Here is a 19,753-nt window from a genome sequence, read left to right on the forward strand (position 1 = left end):
TTTAAGCAGAAACATAACTGATCACATTCATCCTCCAACAGCACACTTACATTTGGTCTGACCTTCTAACAAAGCTCCATGCTCCTACTGCTGTTTATCATCTCTTAGTCTGTTATGACCTCAGGCGTGTAAAGGGGCAGAGTAATTGCCCCCAGAGGGTTTACGTTTCTCTTCATAGAGGCTGCAGGTCAGCCTGATTCACAGTCGGCGTTAACAAGGTCTTCTCTGAGCCTGGCCCACTGCCAGAGTCGCAAATAAACAGCCAAGACACAGCTCATACAATAGTATTTAAATTAATAAACAATGTTAAAATGTACCTGGCAGGTAGATGAAAACTGCTTTTCCGGGAGGTAGAAAATATTTCAAGCTATTTAAACAAAAGGGCACATAGATCCTTCACACATGCCATTTTTCATATATTTTTAATGTTATTCCTGTATATCAATAATTGTAAAATTTGGCTTGGCTTGCTCATAGACAGAGAGAAAATCAAACTTACTCCTAAAATGTTGATCTGGTCTAAGAACCTAAAGATAATAATACACACTAGTCAAGTGATATGATTTGCTGAGTATTGTGATGAAGGAAGAAAAGAATAAAATGTTATTCTGTGTGACATGTGGGTGATGAAATAATCGTTTTCCCAAAGAAACTCTGCTTCATTATTTGAAAAGTTAAAATGTGCACAATGTTTATTTCCACAAAGAGATGAATGAAAATGTTATTTTTAACCACACAACATTGGAAATGAAAACAATAAAAAAAAGAAAAAAAAACTAAGCTACACCTTTAATATTCCTTTTGCAGTGGAAATGTTTGTTGTATGCATCCATATTTGTACAAATATTCCATGTTTACACATTTTGAGCTTTGATGACCAGATACAAAATAAAAAACCTCCACAAATAAGACTGGATACCAGTCCTTTCATTCAAAAATAGTTTCACCAGTTCATGGAGCAGACTCTGCAGATCCGTGCATCTAAAGACCTCTGTAAAACAGACAATCCGTGGCAGATCTAATCCCAGAGTTTGATCTGCCCATCCCACCCGCACGTGATGACCTTGGAGGTTTCATGTGGATGCCACAAGGCGCTGATGCACACTTTGTCATGAGCCTTGATCCTGTGGTACAGCTTGGTGGTCTTCCAGTCCCAAATGTTCAGCTTCCCATCTGCGTCCCCAGACACCACATAGCTGGTAGAAAGGAAATGGTTCAGCAAGAAAAGGTGGAGGAGGAAAAAATGATTAGCACTTTGCTAAAAATGACTTGTCTCTCTTCATCACCTGCCAAAAGGTGGGAGTAAGATTTTAGGGTCTTTTTTTGTCAGAAGTTAGAATGTTGCCATGGATACTGCGAGGAAGTGAGAGTACCTGCTCACAGATGTGGGTGGTGGTGGGTGAGAAGTGAGGGAAAGCAAGTCTAAAATGGTGCGTTAACTCAAAGTGGTGAGCAGGAATGTCCTAGTTAGTGTTTCTCAGGTAGGTTTCATATTAGACAACATGATGTGGCATTTTCCCCTCAGAATAACCCAAATTACATGAGGTGAGTAGAAGTATCTAAATGTACACAGCATCAGTATAATGTTGCCCAAAGAATGTATTTCCCAGATTTTCAGTTACTACAATTTCTTTTTTTATTTGCCCCTATAGGCTCATTATCCTTCAAGTTTAGATTATTTTCTTTACTCACAGACACATCTAATTAACTGATAAAAGTTGTTCTTTTCTTTCATGCTTCCAGTTTATTTGCATTCATGTACTGCATTTCTTACAAGCTTATTACAAACTATCAGTGAGCTTTATCGCACTGATTTTGGTTTCTGCAGGAGTGTCATTACCCCTTCACCAGACAACAGAGTAACTGTGTAAATCCTTACCTCATGTCTGGGGAGAAGTCCACTTGGCAGGCGTATCCAGCCACCATGTGGCCCTTGAAAACTTTCTTCTTGTTCAGTCTGAAGCGGTTTTGGGCTCCAAAGATAAGAATCTGGTTGTCCATGGACTGACACGCCAGCCATTTTCCTATGATTAGAAACCCAGGAAAATATGTAAACAAAAGATAAAACTGTGAGAGCAGTTTAACAGCTTCATTGAACAAAAAAAAGGAGGAAATTATCTTTTTTTTTTTTTTTTTTTTTTTTTTTTTAAAGTTGTTATGCCAGACAAATTTAGACATAACAGAAATTTCTGTTCACAGATACATATTCACACTATGAAAGTTTTCCCACAAAGTTTTGAATTGGTTATTAGCTTAATAGTTGGTCTCATTTGTATGACTGTACTGGAAAAGGTTTAACAAGCAGTCCTTGGGATCTTTGATGTGGTATTTCAGCGCTGCCTGCCATCAGCAGGCTGTGATCCTGACAGCGTAACAACTAAGAGATAGAGGGGCATTCAGCAGAGTCAAACATGTTTTAACAAGAGTTGCAAGGTAATGGCTCAAAGACAAAAATCTTCCCAAAGAAAAGCTCTTCTTTTACCTAAAGTCATCATCAATTTGGAGCATTTTCTTTTAAATCAGTAGCTGATCTGTTAACATCTACACTGTAGTTTCAAGTCACTACACTGATAAGAAACAACGCTACAGTGTCGAAACATTACACGACTCACTGCACTACTCATTAATAATGGAAATTATTAATGAGGTATGAGAAAGAGATATAGCACTGGAATGTCGGTATGGTTTTCTTAGATTCTCTATGACAAGACATCAGAGGGAAAAAGAAAATACTACTGCCCACAAATGTCAGATGTAATAGGCAGAGGGAATGAAAACAACTTGACCAATTTCAACGGAGCAGTCGAGAGCCGTGCTTTTCAGTAAGATGGAAACAGACGTGGAAGAGGAGAAAATAGGAGAGAGGCTGTGGATGTAGCGCCAAGGGGGGCTGGGTGCCATTTAGGTGTGAGAGAAAACTGAATGATCTCCCACTGAGAACACATTCATTATTCATGTGCTAAAAAGAAAAAAAAACATGTTGGTAAAAAATAAATTGATGCCCAAAGGAGGGTAGAGTACAGGGAGAACACAGAAATAGATGGTTTGAGTAGAATCGGATACAACAAATAGATGAAGACCAAATATTTAGAACTAAAAGGTCATAACGCTGCTATTATGGACTGCATGTTGGCATATGGGTTTGTGGCCTCCCAGCAAGTAGGTTGCTGGTTCGAGCCTTGCTGGAGGGAGGTTTGAACGTTGACATTTCTGTGTGGAGTCCTCCCAGCGTGTGTATGTGTGGGACCAGCCACCTGTCCAGGTTGTACCCTGACTCTCGTATGATAATTACTGGTAAAGGCTCGAGCTTCACTTAATTGGACGAAGTCTGGAAATGTATAATTCTGTTAAATAAACCAGCATAAAAACTGGTCTCCACATTATCATTTATTCGTTAGCAGTGCAAAGCAGTCTTACTTTAATGTGGGAAATGTCCGGACAATACCTTTGCTGCACATATAGATCCTTTCATATGTGCAACAAGGGTTAGCAATCTTTTTACAACACAACCTGTCCTATAGCAAGTTCACGTTGCCTAACTTAGAACTTAACATTTTGAAAGATATACTCATTCAGTTGGCCCTGAGAGAGCCGATGGGAAAGTCAATTACAACATTCACATATGATCTGTAGGTCTGTATGTATGCTTAGAAAAGTAAGAAAAGATGTGAGGATTAATGAACTGCCCATTAATCCTCATAGTTCGCCTATTTAAGCAGAGATGTAGAAAGTAGAAGTAGAAAGTAGAAGTCCTGTCCGGCAGCTCTGTCCAACCAGTCACTAATCTAGGTAAATGTAATCAGCTCAGCTCTACTGCGAGGTAAATAAGCCTGTTAGTGAAAACACCTGCTCGAAATGCATCGGTAGATCCAAAAACATGGCGAGACTTCTACTTTGTTTTTACATTCTACTTTATACACCTCTATATCTAAAGCTCAACAAACTTACGGTGGGTGTAACTCTCATTTGCACTCTCCATATAATAATACCTTTCAACAGATCCATTTGTTTTCACCTTTAAACTTTCCACTACATGCAAAAAAGGACGTGACAGCAAAGTGAACCAAATCCAAATCTTTGTGGAGCATATTTACTGTGTCCACCGCTCATGTTACTCTAGATGTGCCCGTGTGAACTGTGTTGAAAGGGTAATTGACACTCCACATCCTCAAAAATTACTTCAAAATAGACTTGTTAAAAAATGACAAAAGCAAAAACAATTGAGGCAGATGAGAGAAAAGGTCAAGCATGGCTTGCATAAAGAAGTGACAAGCTATTGTTCCATCCAGTATAATTGGACAAACTGCTGAAATGCTCTGGTGAACAGAGTTTTCCCAGAAAGATGACAGGCTGGTCTACAGCACACACAAACCGTACATACATTTGCTGTACCCTCTAACTTAACCAGGTTGCGAGTGGCTGAGGCCTCTTCAAGCTGACACTGGGTGAAACCTTGATGTCATGCCTAGTCATAACAGCACAAATACATATTAACCACACAAGTAGCCAAGAAAAGCCAGCAAAGACCACCTCAGAGATAGCATTACTGAGCACTCTTTACCTTTAACATCAACATTTACTTTTTACTCTGTGGTAGAGCTTGTTATAATAAGTGTCTCTGTAAGGCACTTGTCCATGGACATATGAAGTGAAAATATTAAATTCAGCTTTGCAGTAATAGTGTCTAATGACTGGCTTTGTCAATTATTGTGCATAAATAAAACAGTCTGTTTGGACTGTGGCCTGTTTTTGACCAATGCAAAAGGAGATTAATCTAATTCTATGTGACAACGTAGGCTTATGCTCCCTAGAGTCCTCCAAATGGTGCACTTGTCTGTGTGTTTGTGAGTGTTTTACCCTGATTTGAATGCTTACCATTGGGAGAGAGTGTCACAGCTGGCATTGAGTGCATACTGGGCTCAGCAATGTACTTGAAGTCCACAGGGATGTCCCTGTAAAAAGCACAAAGCATTATTAGTAGACATGAAGATGCGCTCAACACAAGATGCGAAAACCTGTGAAGCCCCTGAGCGAGGTGACCTCAAAGAAAAACATTTACAATTTGGTTGTTTGTTCAGCACTGCAGCTGCTTTTCCTGCGCAGCTGTAGCGAGACAACATCGCCATTAGACAGTACACAGTATGTAAGCAACTCCATAAATCTGAAACATGCTTCTCATGCTGAACCAGGACTTCACCAGCAACCAGTTGCTTATGAATTTCTTCTCTGCTCTTTCACCCTGCTCCAGACCTTTCATCCTTTCTCCATATTTCTCTGCTTGGAGGAAGACAGAGACGGTAGTAAACTTTGTTTCTGACAGAGTAGCCTGCATGCCAATTTGTTTGGTCTTTCTGCAAAATAAATAAATAAAAGTTACTATTGAGACCTGCTGAGCTTATATATTCTGGTCAAGCAGGGGTGCCCAAGTCTAGTCCCTGAGATCTACTATCCTGCAACTTTTACAGCATTTCTCCAGCACACCTTAAGCAAATGAATGGCTTGTCAGCAATCCTTTGTAGAGCTGAATAACATGTGGATGCCAGAATTCAGCTATCTGATTCAGGTGTCTTGGAGAAGGGTTGCATCTAAAGTTGCATGATTGTACATCTCAAGACTTGGGGCCCCCATGTGTTAAAGGATTATAACCCTGAAATTATCATCCCATCTCCTGGCAATAAAACCATGTCTGTCTCAATGCGATAAATAGCAGCTGAATGCAGCTTTGGCACAAAACAAGATAAAAAGAGCTAAAGGACTAAATTAAAAAAAGAAAAGCAAATACCATGTGCACATAAAAAACACTAATTAATGCATGCATCTGGAGTGGGACATTAATATGCCCGGAAGTCATCCGAACAATCATCTGCAAAATCCAAACTGAACGTAGAAAACAAAACCCCTTCCACTAATACAAAATTCCACAAATAAATAATATGGAGGAAGATCAGACAGGACCAGTGACAAACAACTGCTACAGTTGGGAAATTTAGGAATAATGCATGTCTAAGTTACGTGTCAATCTCGAAAAAAAAAGCAATTTGGAAGGTTGAAATATGAGCTTTACTATAAAATATATACAAATATATAATATATAATATATAAAATATATAATATAATATATAAAATATATACAATTTATTGAAGTTAAAATTGCATTATATTAGAGAAATGAAGCACATAAATTTGAGAAATTAAAAGATGATTATGATGTTGCAGCTTTTTAAAAAAAAATTTTTTTAATCTTTCGAACCTTCTTACTCTTCACTCTTCATGTTCTTCATAAAAATATCCTTCCAAGGCCGCAGATTCATCTCTCTCTGAACAATGTGTTTACATTGAAGTGCTAATTCTTGTTGTTGGCAGTATGGTACATTTTGTCTTTATTGTAATCCTCCTCCAAAGCTCACACACACTCTCTGCTACTTGATGATAAACCTCAATGACAAAATTTAAAGCATATGTATATAAACAAGGATAAAGTCTAAATCATTTGTAGCTGTGAACAAAAAAACATGAATGGCTTATAAATCTACAATCTGTTGTGCCATACAAAATATTAATAGTTTAGGTTAATTTGTTTTAATACAGTAAACTAGTGGCTTTCACAGGAGGGTTGGCCAAAGTTCGAGTCATGTGGTATCCATGGGATAAAGGCTGGCAGTCCCGCCACCTTTGGCACAACACACAGCTTGTCGGTTTACTTTCACACTGTGATTAAAAATAAAAGCTCATGGGAGCCTCTCATCCTGAGCTAATGAAGAAATTAGGCTTTCTATGTGGTTATTTTGCTGCTTGTTTTTCTGTTTGCATTTCATTCGGTTCCCTCATTTTGTTGTAAAGAGTAAGACAACTTTATATGCAGTTAATATCAATGTTATGTGCCCTAGCAGGTAAAACAACAGAAAAACAAGCAAACCACAAACTAAACTTATGATTGACAACAACTCCTGGGTTTCTTGCCAGTTTGTCTTTTACATTATCAGCTTTAGTCAGACACTTTGCATTCCTATAGGGTGCCATGGCCAATATGAAAGTCACTTTTGATTGTCAAATAAATGCCAAAAAAGACTAAAGCAGAAGAAATAAACAAGTATCTTGTGGCAACAAAGGAAAAAATAGCATAATCTCATTCCTATTATAACAATACAAGTTCGTGCAAGGCGTTGGGTTAATTTTGTTCATCTGTCCAAGCTAGTTGCACAAACATTCATTTGTGATTTTTACAGAGCGTTTACACAACTTGCATGAAGAACACACAAATGTTATAGTACAACACAGAACACACTAGTTACAAACAACACAGCTGTATCAGAGGATGCAGTGTGTACTTACCACTCCCAAACTCGAAGGCTCTTGTCGTCCGACGTGCTGACAAACCGGCGATTCTCATCAACAAAGGTGATTGTGTTGACTGCTCCCAGGTGGCGGTCGTACTCCTGAACCACCTCACTTGTCCTGATGTCCCACTGTCACACAAAAAGAGTCAGAAAGCAAAACAGGGTGAATGAAGATAAACCCACTTATATAGGACAAACAGGATTATTTAAATCAATTAGGAAAGCCCAGCAAAATTAGCACCATTGCCAGCTCTCATGTAGAATATTTATAAATATTCTACAAGAATATTCTAAATATTTAAAACACAAACAACAACAAAAAAGGCATGCAAAGAAAAAATGTCATGATGTTGGTTGTGAGAAACATTCTGAGAAATCAACTTCAAACTGTGCCAGTACCGTGGAATCATTTTTCTACACCGATGTGATGACAGTGATTAGCGATCAAACAGGCCTCAGCCTTGAATATTAAGATTTTCGGAAAACAGTGTGCACAATTTGTGAAGGCAACCACACAGAAGCTGCTCCCTTGGCAACAAACAAAAAGGACGTACTCCTGCCCAGTTCCATTTGTGCTCTTTTATTTAAATCTTACCCTCAGGGTGAGCGGCCATCTGGGCTTAGAACCCACAGGAGAGCTTCATGATTTACCACTAGTCCTGATTATTCTGCTAGATTGGGATGATTGGGATAGATTGGGGCAGAGTCGGTTCTTGTTTCAACTATATATGACATTTGTTTTCCCAGAAGTTTCATTTGTAGAGGCTCAGAATCGTCATGACTAATTAGCTGCACTAGTCCTGTCAGCCAGAGGACCTCCTGCAACTCACAAACTTCTACATGCCAGAGAGAAAGAATGAGACAGGAGTGTATTTCATGGTTCTGTAGGTGCATACTGTGTATAGATAAATCCATGTGTGCATCTGCTTGGTTTACAAGATTGGATTGCTTGTGGTGCTTTACCTGAACAATCTTCTTATCTGACATGCCGGCCACAAAAAGGTTCTGTTTTTCTTCGTCTGGATTGAACTTGACACAGTATGGCACCTTCCTGTTGGTGAAGCGGGAGATACACTGACCTGTGGAGGGAGGCAAATTGAAAGTCAGAGTCACAGAATAATCCACAGTGGATTTTTAGGAAGGCACACTAAAATTGTGTAAGATTTAAAGGACACACTCTTCAACACTGTACTGCTCAATCCCTGCGGGGGATGAGAACTCAGCTGGAAAACAGAAAATTTGGTTTCTCTGAGTTCATTCAGCAGACCTGATTCACGGCGCGAATATTCACACCACAAATGCCAGAAATAAGAAAAATTAGAAAATCAAAATGACTGAAATGCCAAGAGGAATTTTTAATGGCTCTTTAACCCAAGTATTTTTTTTTTTTTACCTCTGCCGGGACGGTTGTGTTTTTTTACAAAGTTTATCTGTCTTTTTGTTTGCGACTTTAAGCAAAATGACCAGACGGATTGGTATGAATAAATGGAAATTTATTAAAACAGAATCAAGTCCATAAAAGAACACACAAAGACAGAGAAGATACAGACATAAACTCATAAAATCATCAAAATCAGCTGACATAAATGCATTTCACCCAGTCCATCCTCAGCGTGGATAAGTACAGGGAGCAACTCTCAGAAAGACTTGAGAGAGCTATAATGATTTTCCTGAGAATGGATCTTGGTCCAACTAGGATTCTAGGGCTGTGACAATACGCTTTTGTTCCGATTAGATTTGATACTGATTTTTTTGGGTGCCGATTCCAATTAAATTGCGATTCTCAAAATTTTTGATGTTGCTAATTTTTATAGATTAAAAATAAAAATATATAATTTTTTTATTTATTTTTTTTTGCTCGTCATTTTTCTTGATTTCAATTACGGAAAAAAACAACACAGTAGCCAGACCATCATTCTGCTGCTGTAATACCCAAGAAGACAAGTAAAAAGATCAATAAAAATGACAAAAATTTTATAATGGATTATTTTTTTCTATTTGAAAAAAAAAAAAAAAAAAGGATTTTTTTTTTTAACCCCAAAAAAGTCCGTTTTAAAATTGTGAAGCAAAAAAAAACAGATTTGCCTATTCTTTTTTCCCACCCCTATTGGATTCCATTCAATTTTGAGAGTTGGCTGGATCACCATTTGGATCCAGGAAATTTTTGAAAGATTCGTTATAATTCTATATATAAGCATATATATATATATAGACAAATACAGGAGAGCTTTCCAACAGGTTATACTAGATATCAAAGTGTATCCTGCCAAAATTCTGGATATTATGATCCAGAGTAGGAAAAAATAGGGGATCTTTGAAACTTTCATCACTGCAAGACAACACATGACGATGTAAACATGCAACAAATACCACAATGTTGTCAAGACACTGTGGATTAACTATTAAGGTAGCTGGTAATCTAATAGTGTATAAATAAAAAATTAATGTAGGGCTATAACATAAGGTGGAAATCACAGTATAGGTGGAAACGAGCTGTCCTCTCTGAGTGCTTTTCTTGTTTGTTTTGCATCCAATATTAATGTGGAATAAAATTATGTATTTTCTAACATTATTGCAACAATGGCACCAATAAAGACTGTGGCTGCAACAATAAAACTAAAAAAAAACACATAAATTATAGAATGAACAGGAGTATTTGATTTATTTGGCCTGTCATCAACAAAGAGGGGGTTTAACCTATTTCTGCCCTCTGCTGGAAGAGTAGAATTGCTCTCAAAGGAGTGGTAATACCGATGAGGAAAGAAGACAATCATTGTGCAAATTTAGCAGAAATGGCATAATTTTACACACACACAAAGCATTTGAAGGCCAACATTTAAACATTCAAGGTTGTAGTCATGACAGTCAGCTCAATACAGGTTGTGATAGAACTGCCAATTACATCTGCCATTGTCAATTTTCAAACACAAAATTCAATGTCAAAGGGCTGTAATGGGCTAATTTACTATTAAACTGATCATTATTTTCTTGTTAAAGCAACTACTTTACATATATACAAATATCCATTGCAACATCAAGTGCTATTTTTTCAGCACACCAGGCATATCTTCAAACCTGTAATCTATTTTATAGATTCTCCAAGTCAAAAGTTAAAATGTAGATAAAATTAATTTAAGTGTTTCGCACATTTAAAGGCAATGACTGGAGAATTCTAGTCATTGGTTTTTTTTTATCTGAGAGGTAAACAAGTTTTTGTCTTAACAAATTTGGTCATAACAGGTTTTGAGTACAACAGGGATCCTCAGTCCTGGTCATTGAAAGCTGGTGTCCTGCTGGTTTTCCCGAGTGTCCCAGCTGCAACACACCTGATTCAAAACCAATGTCTATTCAGCAAAAGTGTGCAGGGCTTGTCTGAGTCCGAGACAGACGTTTTCCAACAGGGACACTTGGAAAAGCTGCAGGATACTGGCCCTCGAGGACCAGGATTGAAGATCCCTGGTGTATAGGAAGCAGGACATGACAAAAAACAAACAAAAAATACCAAATAAAAATGCAGATGTAACATCATTGTGTTCACTGCACACTGAGGATGGAAGATGAGGCTCTCTTCACCATCCATCCAGTGAATATTTTTGTTTTGATATTAATGCAACATGCTTTGTCATCTAGTCTTTTAGGGGATATCGGGGGCTCATTTGGATGACAAAATGGTAACTTTTCCTTAAAAACATAAGAAGGCACCTGTAGGGGCAAAGCCAAGCAAATAGTAGCCCTACTCAGCTAGCAATGCTAACTCCATCTGATTTGTTTTAGAAGATGACAAAATGTGACTGAAACTAAATGAAATACTGGATTACTTCCTTTAAAAAAGACAAGTATGTTCTAAAGTTATTTGCCAGAAAAAGTAAGTGTTTAGAGTATATATACTGGTACCTCACCAAACACGAACATCCTTTTAGACTTCCATGTGCACTTTGTTAGTATGTGACACTCTACAGGCTGATAACTTGGTGACTGAAACAAAGAGTGAATATCGCAGAGCAGAACACGTAGTTGTTTCTAAATAATAGTTGGTTGATGCCAAAACCCAGTTATTATCAGCCAGGTAAAATGTCCATGACGTTGTTCTTAACTTTTGCAACTTTACTTGGAAAAAAATGCACACAGTCAATGTCAGTGTTTGTGTTTCATGCATATAATGGTGACTATGTGTGTTTAAAACTGAGGACCAAGCAGTCACAGGGTGCAGCGAACGAGCCATCAGCAACTTCCCATACAGCATGCATGCTTCCCATGCTCTAAGGCAACTTTATTTGTCACAATTCAATGACTAGGAGCAAGTGTTGACCAAGTGTTTATTAAAACGTCTCCAGTATCATTATGTGGAAATGCCGCTTCATTGCACCTTAGCTATCCTCTGACTGGTACAGATTAAAAGTTAAACAGCTTTTTTAATGTTAAATAAAACCCATACATCCAGGCTAGAAGCTCATTTTTTCCTCCCCTTTTCTGAACTTTCTGAAAGCTGCTCCTGAGTGCTTGGATGAGTTGCTGATATTTGTCAGTATTAAACTCGAGATGCGAGATGTGCCCCAGCATAACTTTTCCACTCAACCTCTTCCAGAAAGCACACCGCCTGTGATGGTACTTTTAGATCTAACAGCTTCAGTGAAAGTGAAACTCTTTCTTGCACATCGTGCAAATCAGTTTTTGTTGTTTGGTTGTTTCATGAATGTTCTTATTATTCTCAAATCCCTCCATACGGCAAACCAGCTCCTCTTGTTTCATATTGCCTCGAAACAGCTCCATGTCCTATCGTCCTACCTGAGAAATGACTGATGTATGGGGGTGGTCATGCTGTGCATGCTTTAAATAGGGTTAAAAATGTTAATGCAGTTATTTACATAAATTAGTTACAAAATTAAAGCATTATCTTTGACGACCTTAAAAATAAGTTATCTTTGTACTCCAATACTCCTCAATTATGGAGCCTTGCAATTCATCCCCCAGTATTCATTTGAAATACACTTCTACTGATTCATTAATATTAAAGAACTATGTGTTTGTATACACAAAAAGAAAAAGGTGCACTCTTAACAGAGGCAGAACATACCTGTTTCAGAGTCCCACAGTTTAAGGTAGCGGTCGTATGCTGCGCTGAGGAACTGGGTTCCACTGTTGTTGAAGCAAATGTCTCGCACCGCCTTGCTGTGACCTAGCACACAAAATTTACACACTACAAACAAACTCTGATAAACTAACATGACACATTCCCTTAGTTTTCTTACCAACTCTCCCACAGCTAACTACACTTTGATTTGCTTATAATCTGAGAAATAACCAACATAGACAAACAAGCATTGCTCAGGAGAAAAAAATGAAGCGAGATATTGAAGATAAAGACAAGTGCATCTTGAAAAAAAGCCAATGTAAGAAAGATATAAAACAAAAATTTGCAAGCTTCATTATCCCTTCAACTATTTTCTATTTTTTCCATTTTCCTCTAATCCCCATCCATGCCATCATTTAGCTTTTCTTCATAGTGTAAAAGATGTGAGGCTCCTATAGCCTCAGCAGATGCAGGCATCTCCCTCATTAAAACCGGCTTTTATCACAGCCACACTGTTTCCGCTGCGATAAAAGTTCCCACTGAACCTAAGCACCCACCTGCATGGTTGCTCTAACTTGGATTGCAGACAAACTAAAGACATGGTTTCCACTGCAGAAAGGCTTGATGATGTGGGTGCATATAGGACCACACGGACAGGACAGACACTGCTAAAAAGCATATGTAAGCAACAATCCCCACATGTCCAGAAAAACATGAAAATATAACATAATGACACGCATACTTGTTACATGCACCCACGCCTTCCAAACTCTCCATTTTATCGATAGATAATTCTTATGTGGTGATTATGACAAGCTGCATGAAAACTAAAAGGAACAATTACAATAATTCATTACAACAAAATACCTTTTTTTAAGAGTTAAAGGAAATACAAAACCACTGAGTAGCTCTTCATCTTTCAATTACTCATGTATCTGAATAGAAAGCATAAAAAGTCAACATAAAAGCAAAGAAAAAATATCACTGGCTACTTTTTCTGCGACCCAATTCTCTGCCGGTTCATTTACTCCCTAACAACATCCTTTCTTTCTGTTCACCACCTCCTCTCCATGTCTCCTGCCATTCTTTGCCCCTCGTTCTTTTTAGCCCCTGGGCTGCTGAATTATGTATGTTCAGTGAAGGCGCTGACAAGCAGAACCACTGCTGCAAACAATCTCTATTCTGACAGTGTGCCGTCTCTAGAAAGAGTAGACAAGTATCCTGCAGGCATTAGCCTAACATCTCCTCAGACCCCTCATATTAAAAGGAAAAAAAAAGCATTTGTCAGTGGTCAGCAGACATTAATACTCCACTAATGCTGACTTCACAGTTTGTCACAGCCATGTATTTCCCAAAAGGCTGTGCCTGTTAACACACAGAGGATTGATGTGAGCATGTTTGCTGATGATCTATTGTTGTTTTTTTTTTTTTTGTTTTTTTTTAAAAAAAGCTTTACTTAGTAAAACTGTCACCAATATTAAATCATTCTGGTGATTGTAGTTATTTCACTTTTACCACAAACAGCTTAGTAAATAAATACTTGGTCCACACAATTTACCGTTTGGCTAAGGCAGACTGAAACGCTTAAATGTTAAAAAAGGAACTACTATCTGGTAAACATTTGTAGAAATTAACTTCACAAACTTCAAATAGAAACCAAACACCAGAGCACTAGGGTGGTAACATTTTTTGTTTAAAATAAACTAAAATGAGAAATCTCATTGATATGGAAGCTCAGATTTGATAGATTTTCAGCAGAAAGACACCAAACAGTGAAAAAGCAACAATTTGACGTGGTTGGAACACCAGCATGTAAAGAAACGTTGCGAAGATTGATAGCAGGAAAATAAGCAATTCCCTGTGCCGTCAAACTAAAGAATGATATCCTAATAATTTCTTATCTTAAGGATATGAAAGAATTTTTTTACATAGCCTCCACAGACTTTGATTTTTAAAGCCTAAAATGAAAGGGTTCTTCATCTTTAAGTTGTCCCATTAAAAGTCTGTACAAGTAACATGTATGTGTATTACTATATTATTATCAAGTTTAGGCTATTATTCTGACAAAATATTAATCCAAGTTATTTGTATGTTAAATATCACCTTAATTTTTTTGTTTTTAATTGCACCTGTCCTATTAGTTAAGTAGCAAAAGACTCAAGAGTGTCATAAAATAAATGGGCTGCGTCGATCACATTATACATTTATCATAGACATTTTGTTTTGATTTGAGATACAGGAAGAAAACTTTCCTCACTTACCGATAAATGTCCGAATACACCTTCTCTCCCCATAAACTTCCCACAGCTGTAGAGAAAAAAAAATATTTACACAGAATTAAAACAGGGGAGGTGTGTGTTTGCATTGACCTAGGTTACAATCAGAAAAGATTTTCTTTATGCCTTATAGTTCTATACAGTCAGCTGAATCTGGTTCATTTTTCGCATATATTAGAATCTTCTCAAAAATCAACACAAGAAACTTAGTAAATGACAATAAAGAAGTTCTTCATGACACCTTGATGCAATAATTTACCTTAATCTTACAGTCCATGGAGCAGGAGAGCAACAGATGACCAGAGCGGGGAAATAATCGGATAGCGCTGACACCCTGGAAAACAAGCAGACATGAAAAATGTTTTTATGTTCTGTATATTTTTTTAGAAACAGAGTTCAGTGTAATTTTTTCCCCAAATGTGAATGACATGTTGATATTGCTATTTGCTAGCTTAAGGCAAAAACTAGATTTCATCTTAATTTTTCCATATCACTATTATTAACCTCTTAATTACCACAGAGAAGCGAAACTCATCCAAATAATGACAATTTAACGAGGCCAGGCCACTGCTATCGACACATCAGCTGAACCACAATCCGTCCAAGACTGATAACATGTGCAGAGCGGGCTCTTTCTCTTACACTCAAAACTTTGGTTAATGTACATGGACCATTCTGCAACTTTTATTTCAACATCAGCAGTTTATAATCTTTATTATTTTTTCAACCCTCTTTGTATTTACAATTAGATTTTAATGGCTATAATTTCCTGCATCAAGCAATTTAAAACTAGTTATTTCTCTCAGACTTGAATCACATATTTTCTGGAATAACAAGGTGTTAGCCTCTAATTTTGAAAAGGAAAAATGTTATGTTAAATGAAACAAAATATTACTGAATATGTAAGGGACGAACAGCTTTATCATTTTATTAAAATATCTGGCTTGAGGTAAAAATACCAAAGTTTTTTCCAAATTTTGCCAAGAAACTAAACTCTGCCATAACAAATGTTATGTAGAAGCTTCTTCAAAGGGAATTTATAGCCTTTAATAATGCACTCACCTTAGTGTGTCCAGACCAGACATGAAGCTGTTTCTTCGGAAGGTAACACTTGTCTGGAGCTTCTGAAGAACGCAGGTTAATACCCACATCCTGTGGGACATGGAGGTATGACCTACCTTGGTAGTCATACATTTCTTTGACTGCAGGGAGAACAAAACCAGACAAATATAAAAAGAAAATATTAAAGAAAAACAATGTGCAGTGTTTGATTTTTTTTTTTTTTTTTTGACTAGAGGGGGCCTTTAGCTTCTGTAATACTGGGCTTCTGTTCATGTTCAGCTCACAAAACAAAATCTAATTTCACACTTCAAACAATAAGGTTACATTAAAAGTAGATAAATAAATATATTATATGCCATTGCCATTAAAAATCAAAGACATCCACAGTACCGTGGAGAATGGTCTTCTCTTCTGCAGGAGCCTCCTCCTCATTTCGTCCCTTCTTCTGCCTTTTGGCTGTGATCTCATCAAGCTCTTTCTTCTCTTCCTGCATGATAAAATTAATAATAAGAAAATGAACAAGCACTTATCTTCTTTCATATAACCATGAGCCAGTGGGAAAGCCAAATTCTGTTTAACCTTGAATAGATGCTCAGGTGTAAGCAAAATAACAAAGGCCTTAAAAGGATTGCGTGGTGACTGAGATCCCACTGCAAGTTTAAACCTGGCCACGTCCAAATTTATTAGGTATTGAATAAGCTAATTGTGTGACATATAACAACAAATATATAACATTTAAGACAGCATATTAAACAAAACATCACCTCTGACGGCTTGGCCACATCTTTCTCATCTACATATTTTGCCCATGGTCCAAGGAAATGATCTATTTCTCCTGCATCTCCACCTTTGATCTTCTTTCTCTTTTCTGACTTCTTCCCACCGCTTTCGAACACAGTCAGTCCTGGAGGGCAAGTAGCAAGATATGACAGTCATTAACTACAGATATGATTTTTATTCATATATTTTTATTAATAAGTTATCTGTTGAAGGCAAAGGCATTAAAAATCAATTACTGTTGCTGATTACCTTTATATTTCTCAGCCTCATCCACTGCACCAATGTAGCTAGTAGATAATGTTTGATGTGTGTCAACAGAGGGGTCTAAAGCATAACCTACAAGAAGACAAGAAAGGATTGTAATGGCACCCAAATTCAAAGAGGATCAAACCACTATCATATAGTTTGAAAAGAATCTCACCATATGTGGAGAAAGTCCTCCTTTGCTGTTCAAACATGAAGTCGTTGACATGGGCGGGTTCTGCATAGCCAGATAGCATGTTCCTGGGAGCAGCCATTTGCTGCGTCTTGTAAGGGTTCATTGGCCCAAACTAATATGAAACAAACAAAAAAAAAAATCTATCATAAGCACAAAGCATCCAACTTTTTTTTTTCTCCCTCACAAAGACAGACTGCAATGCCTTGCAAATCTTATCAATATTTTATTTACTACCAAGGCTTAAGGCAAAACAAACAAGCAAAAATCTGACGAGGAAAGTGAGACACTATAAAAATAATTTAATTCCACTCTTGGAATTTACTACTAAAGTTTTTGGGACACTGCAACAAACACCTGGAAAAGCAGTTGATACTAAAAGAGAAACAGCTGGAAAAAAGGTTAAAACCTATTTAGCTTAACTGGCAACAGCTCAGTAACATGGTTGGGTGTAAAGATCCCTTCAGAGGTTAAAAAAAAAAAAAAAAAGATGTATGCCAAGCACTCTGTAACAATTGGGGAGCAATATCAGAATAATGTTCCTCAACAATGTTTTGAACAGTCCATCATCTATAGTACAATAAATAAATAAATAAATAAATAAAATCAGAGACCACCAACATCTCTGTTTATATGGCTAAAGAATCATTATTAGATCCTCTCCGGGCCTCTGGCAGCGCTGCAGTAAAAGTAGGCATGATTCTGTCATGGGCATCACTTCATTATGAAAAGATGATGGCCTGACTGACAATATGTAAACATGATCTAGAAAGCTCATTTAGAATGGCATGAGGCAAAGTGAAAAACTGAGAAATCATGCTGGTCTTTTAGTCCTCTAGACTAAAAAGGAGAGGAACTTCCTAACTTATTATCAACACTCTAATGTCTGTTTCTTTTGTGGTGTCTGTGTCTACACTTGCAAATAGAAACCGCATTATCTGTGCAGTGAGGTATATACAGGTGTTAGAACAATATTTTCAAGGATAGCGTTGCATATTTCAGGAAGACATATTTCAGTCCTCAGTGGTCTCCTCAGTTCCCATTTCTTCTCGCATGATTGGTAGATGAAGAGATGCAACACCGTAGTAAAAACACTGTTTGAAATTTTTTAGATGTGTTGCCACCATTACAGTTGTGTAAAATTCATGTGTTTCTTAAAGCAATAATATGTCCCAATTTCAAGATTTTCAATAAATGTTGAGAGTTAACTATTGTGAAGTCCTCATAAAAATTCCTGTGTCCACAATTCCTTCCAGATCACTCCCAAAATGTAATTGAATCAAAGTTGATCAAGAGCCATTCTTCCAAAACAAATTACAAAAATCTATTCAGAATTTTTTGTCTAATCTCCGTGGTTGATGTAACAATGGCAACACAATTCAATATGTCACATACTTGATGTTACACAATGTGTGTTACCCACCAAAAAAAATCAAATATATATATTTGCATATATTTAACACATTTCATTTTTTTTTTAATCCAACACTTACCTCAGGGGCAAACATGGTTTCAAAGGTTGGGTTGTAAGAAACTTCTTTCAGAGATGGGTCCAAGTGTATCCCTGTCTCGACAGCTTCCTATCATGAAGACATACATAATCAGAATAGAATCATTCGTATTTCCATTTGGTTAGCAACATATACTTCATCATGTCAAGTGATTTATAAAGAGTCGAACTGAACTTTTTAACATAAACTACCATAAATCATATCAGGCTTTGACGACAAAAAGCCGGTTAAAGCGGAGAGCGTTCCTCTCCCGTTACGTGTTCACATCTTACCAAAACAAGGAAAATGAAAATTTCTTAGTAGTATTCCAAATATCTTCTTATTTTTGGAGTTATTAGTTTGATATCCAATAAAATGTTCAATTACAACAATTGTAACTTCAGAAGTAGGCTAACTTTAGTTAGCTTGCTGAAATTAGCTTACCTTAACAGCGACCTCGGGAGCAGAATTGAGAACAGCCAAAGACATTGTGCTTCCAGACTGCAAAGGCTTGAGGTGGGCTGTAGCGTCCGGATCAGTCACATCAAGTTTATCGGAACTGATATTAGATTCAGTCTCGTTTTCTGAGTCAGAATCGCTTCCGTACAAAACGAGGGAAGTTATGGCGGCAGACATCTTGAATGTTGTGAATTAACCGGAAGCAGAAAGGCGGGACTTCCCTTTGAAAGAAAGAAATATAATCACTTCAATAGACTGTTTGTACAAATAACAAAAACATAATAATTAAATCTATAATTTGTATGCTGTTTTTTTATATATATGTTTATATTGTTATATTTATTTGTCATCATTTTAAAATGTAAGTAACTATTGAGGTAAATATATGCCAATTCTACGACTTCAGTCTTGTAATTCTGCATACATTTTCAGAGAAAGCACCTACACACACACACACACACGCAAACACACGTACACACACACAAATCTGCTCTTTGGATAATTATTTAATATTGTACAAATAAGGAGGGAATGTAGATTTTTCAAATACAGGTCTTTAAATCAAAATATACAATTGCTATAAAATAAAAACATGTAAAGCTTAAGCCCACATTTGATGGGGCTCTTTGATTGTGACCCTTCTCTGCATTGTTCACAATTTTACTGAATTAAGTCATCGTGCTAGATAATGACCTTTGGTGTAATATAATAATTTTCATTTGAGCCCTTTTATTGATCGGACAGAACGTCATAACTGCGGGCGCACGCGCTGTTCGCGAGCTTCCCACCAGCACACATTAGCATGGGACGCTTCTTCGCGCCCCAACAATAGAGTGGTTCAT

At 37.2% G+C, this 19,753-nt stretch overlaps 1 protein-coding gene across 1 annotated transcript; it reads right to left on the reverse strand.

Annotated features, from left to right (window-relative positions):
- Positions 1-28: 28 nt before the first annotated feature.
- Positions 29-19,088, reverse strand: cdc40 (cell division cycle 40 homolog; the record flags this gene model as incomplete). Its single annotated transcript, XM_079255630.1, has 15 exons — positions 29-1,196; positions 1,880-2,024; positions 4,876-4,952; positions 7,333-7,466; positions 8,301-8,416; positions 12,412-12,513; positions 14,670-14,715; positions 14,944-15,018; positions 15,747-15,886; positions 16,137-16,233; positions 16,511-16,650; positions 16,776-16,862; positions 16,948-17,077; positions 18,456-18,542; positions 18,897-19,088. 15 exons carry the CDS (start codon positions 19,086-19,088, stop codon positions 1,019-1,021), a joined length of 1,746 nt encoding a protein of 581 aa, XP_079111756.1. The 3' UTR covers positions 29-1,018.
- Positions 19,089-19,753: the final 665 nt, after the last annotated feature.

This window comes from Telmatherina bonti (genome assembly GCF_933228915.1).
Source record: "Telmatherina bonti genome assembly, chromosome: 16".
NCBI lineage: Eukaryota > Metazoa > Chordata > Actinopteri > Atheriniformes > Telmatherinidae > Telmatherina > Telmatherina bonti.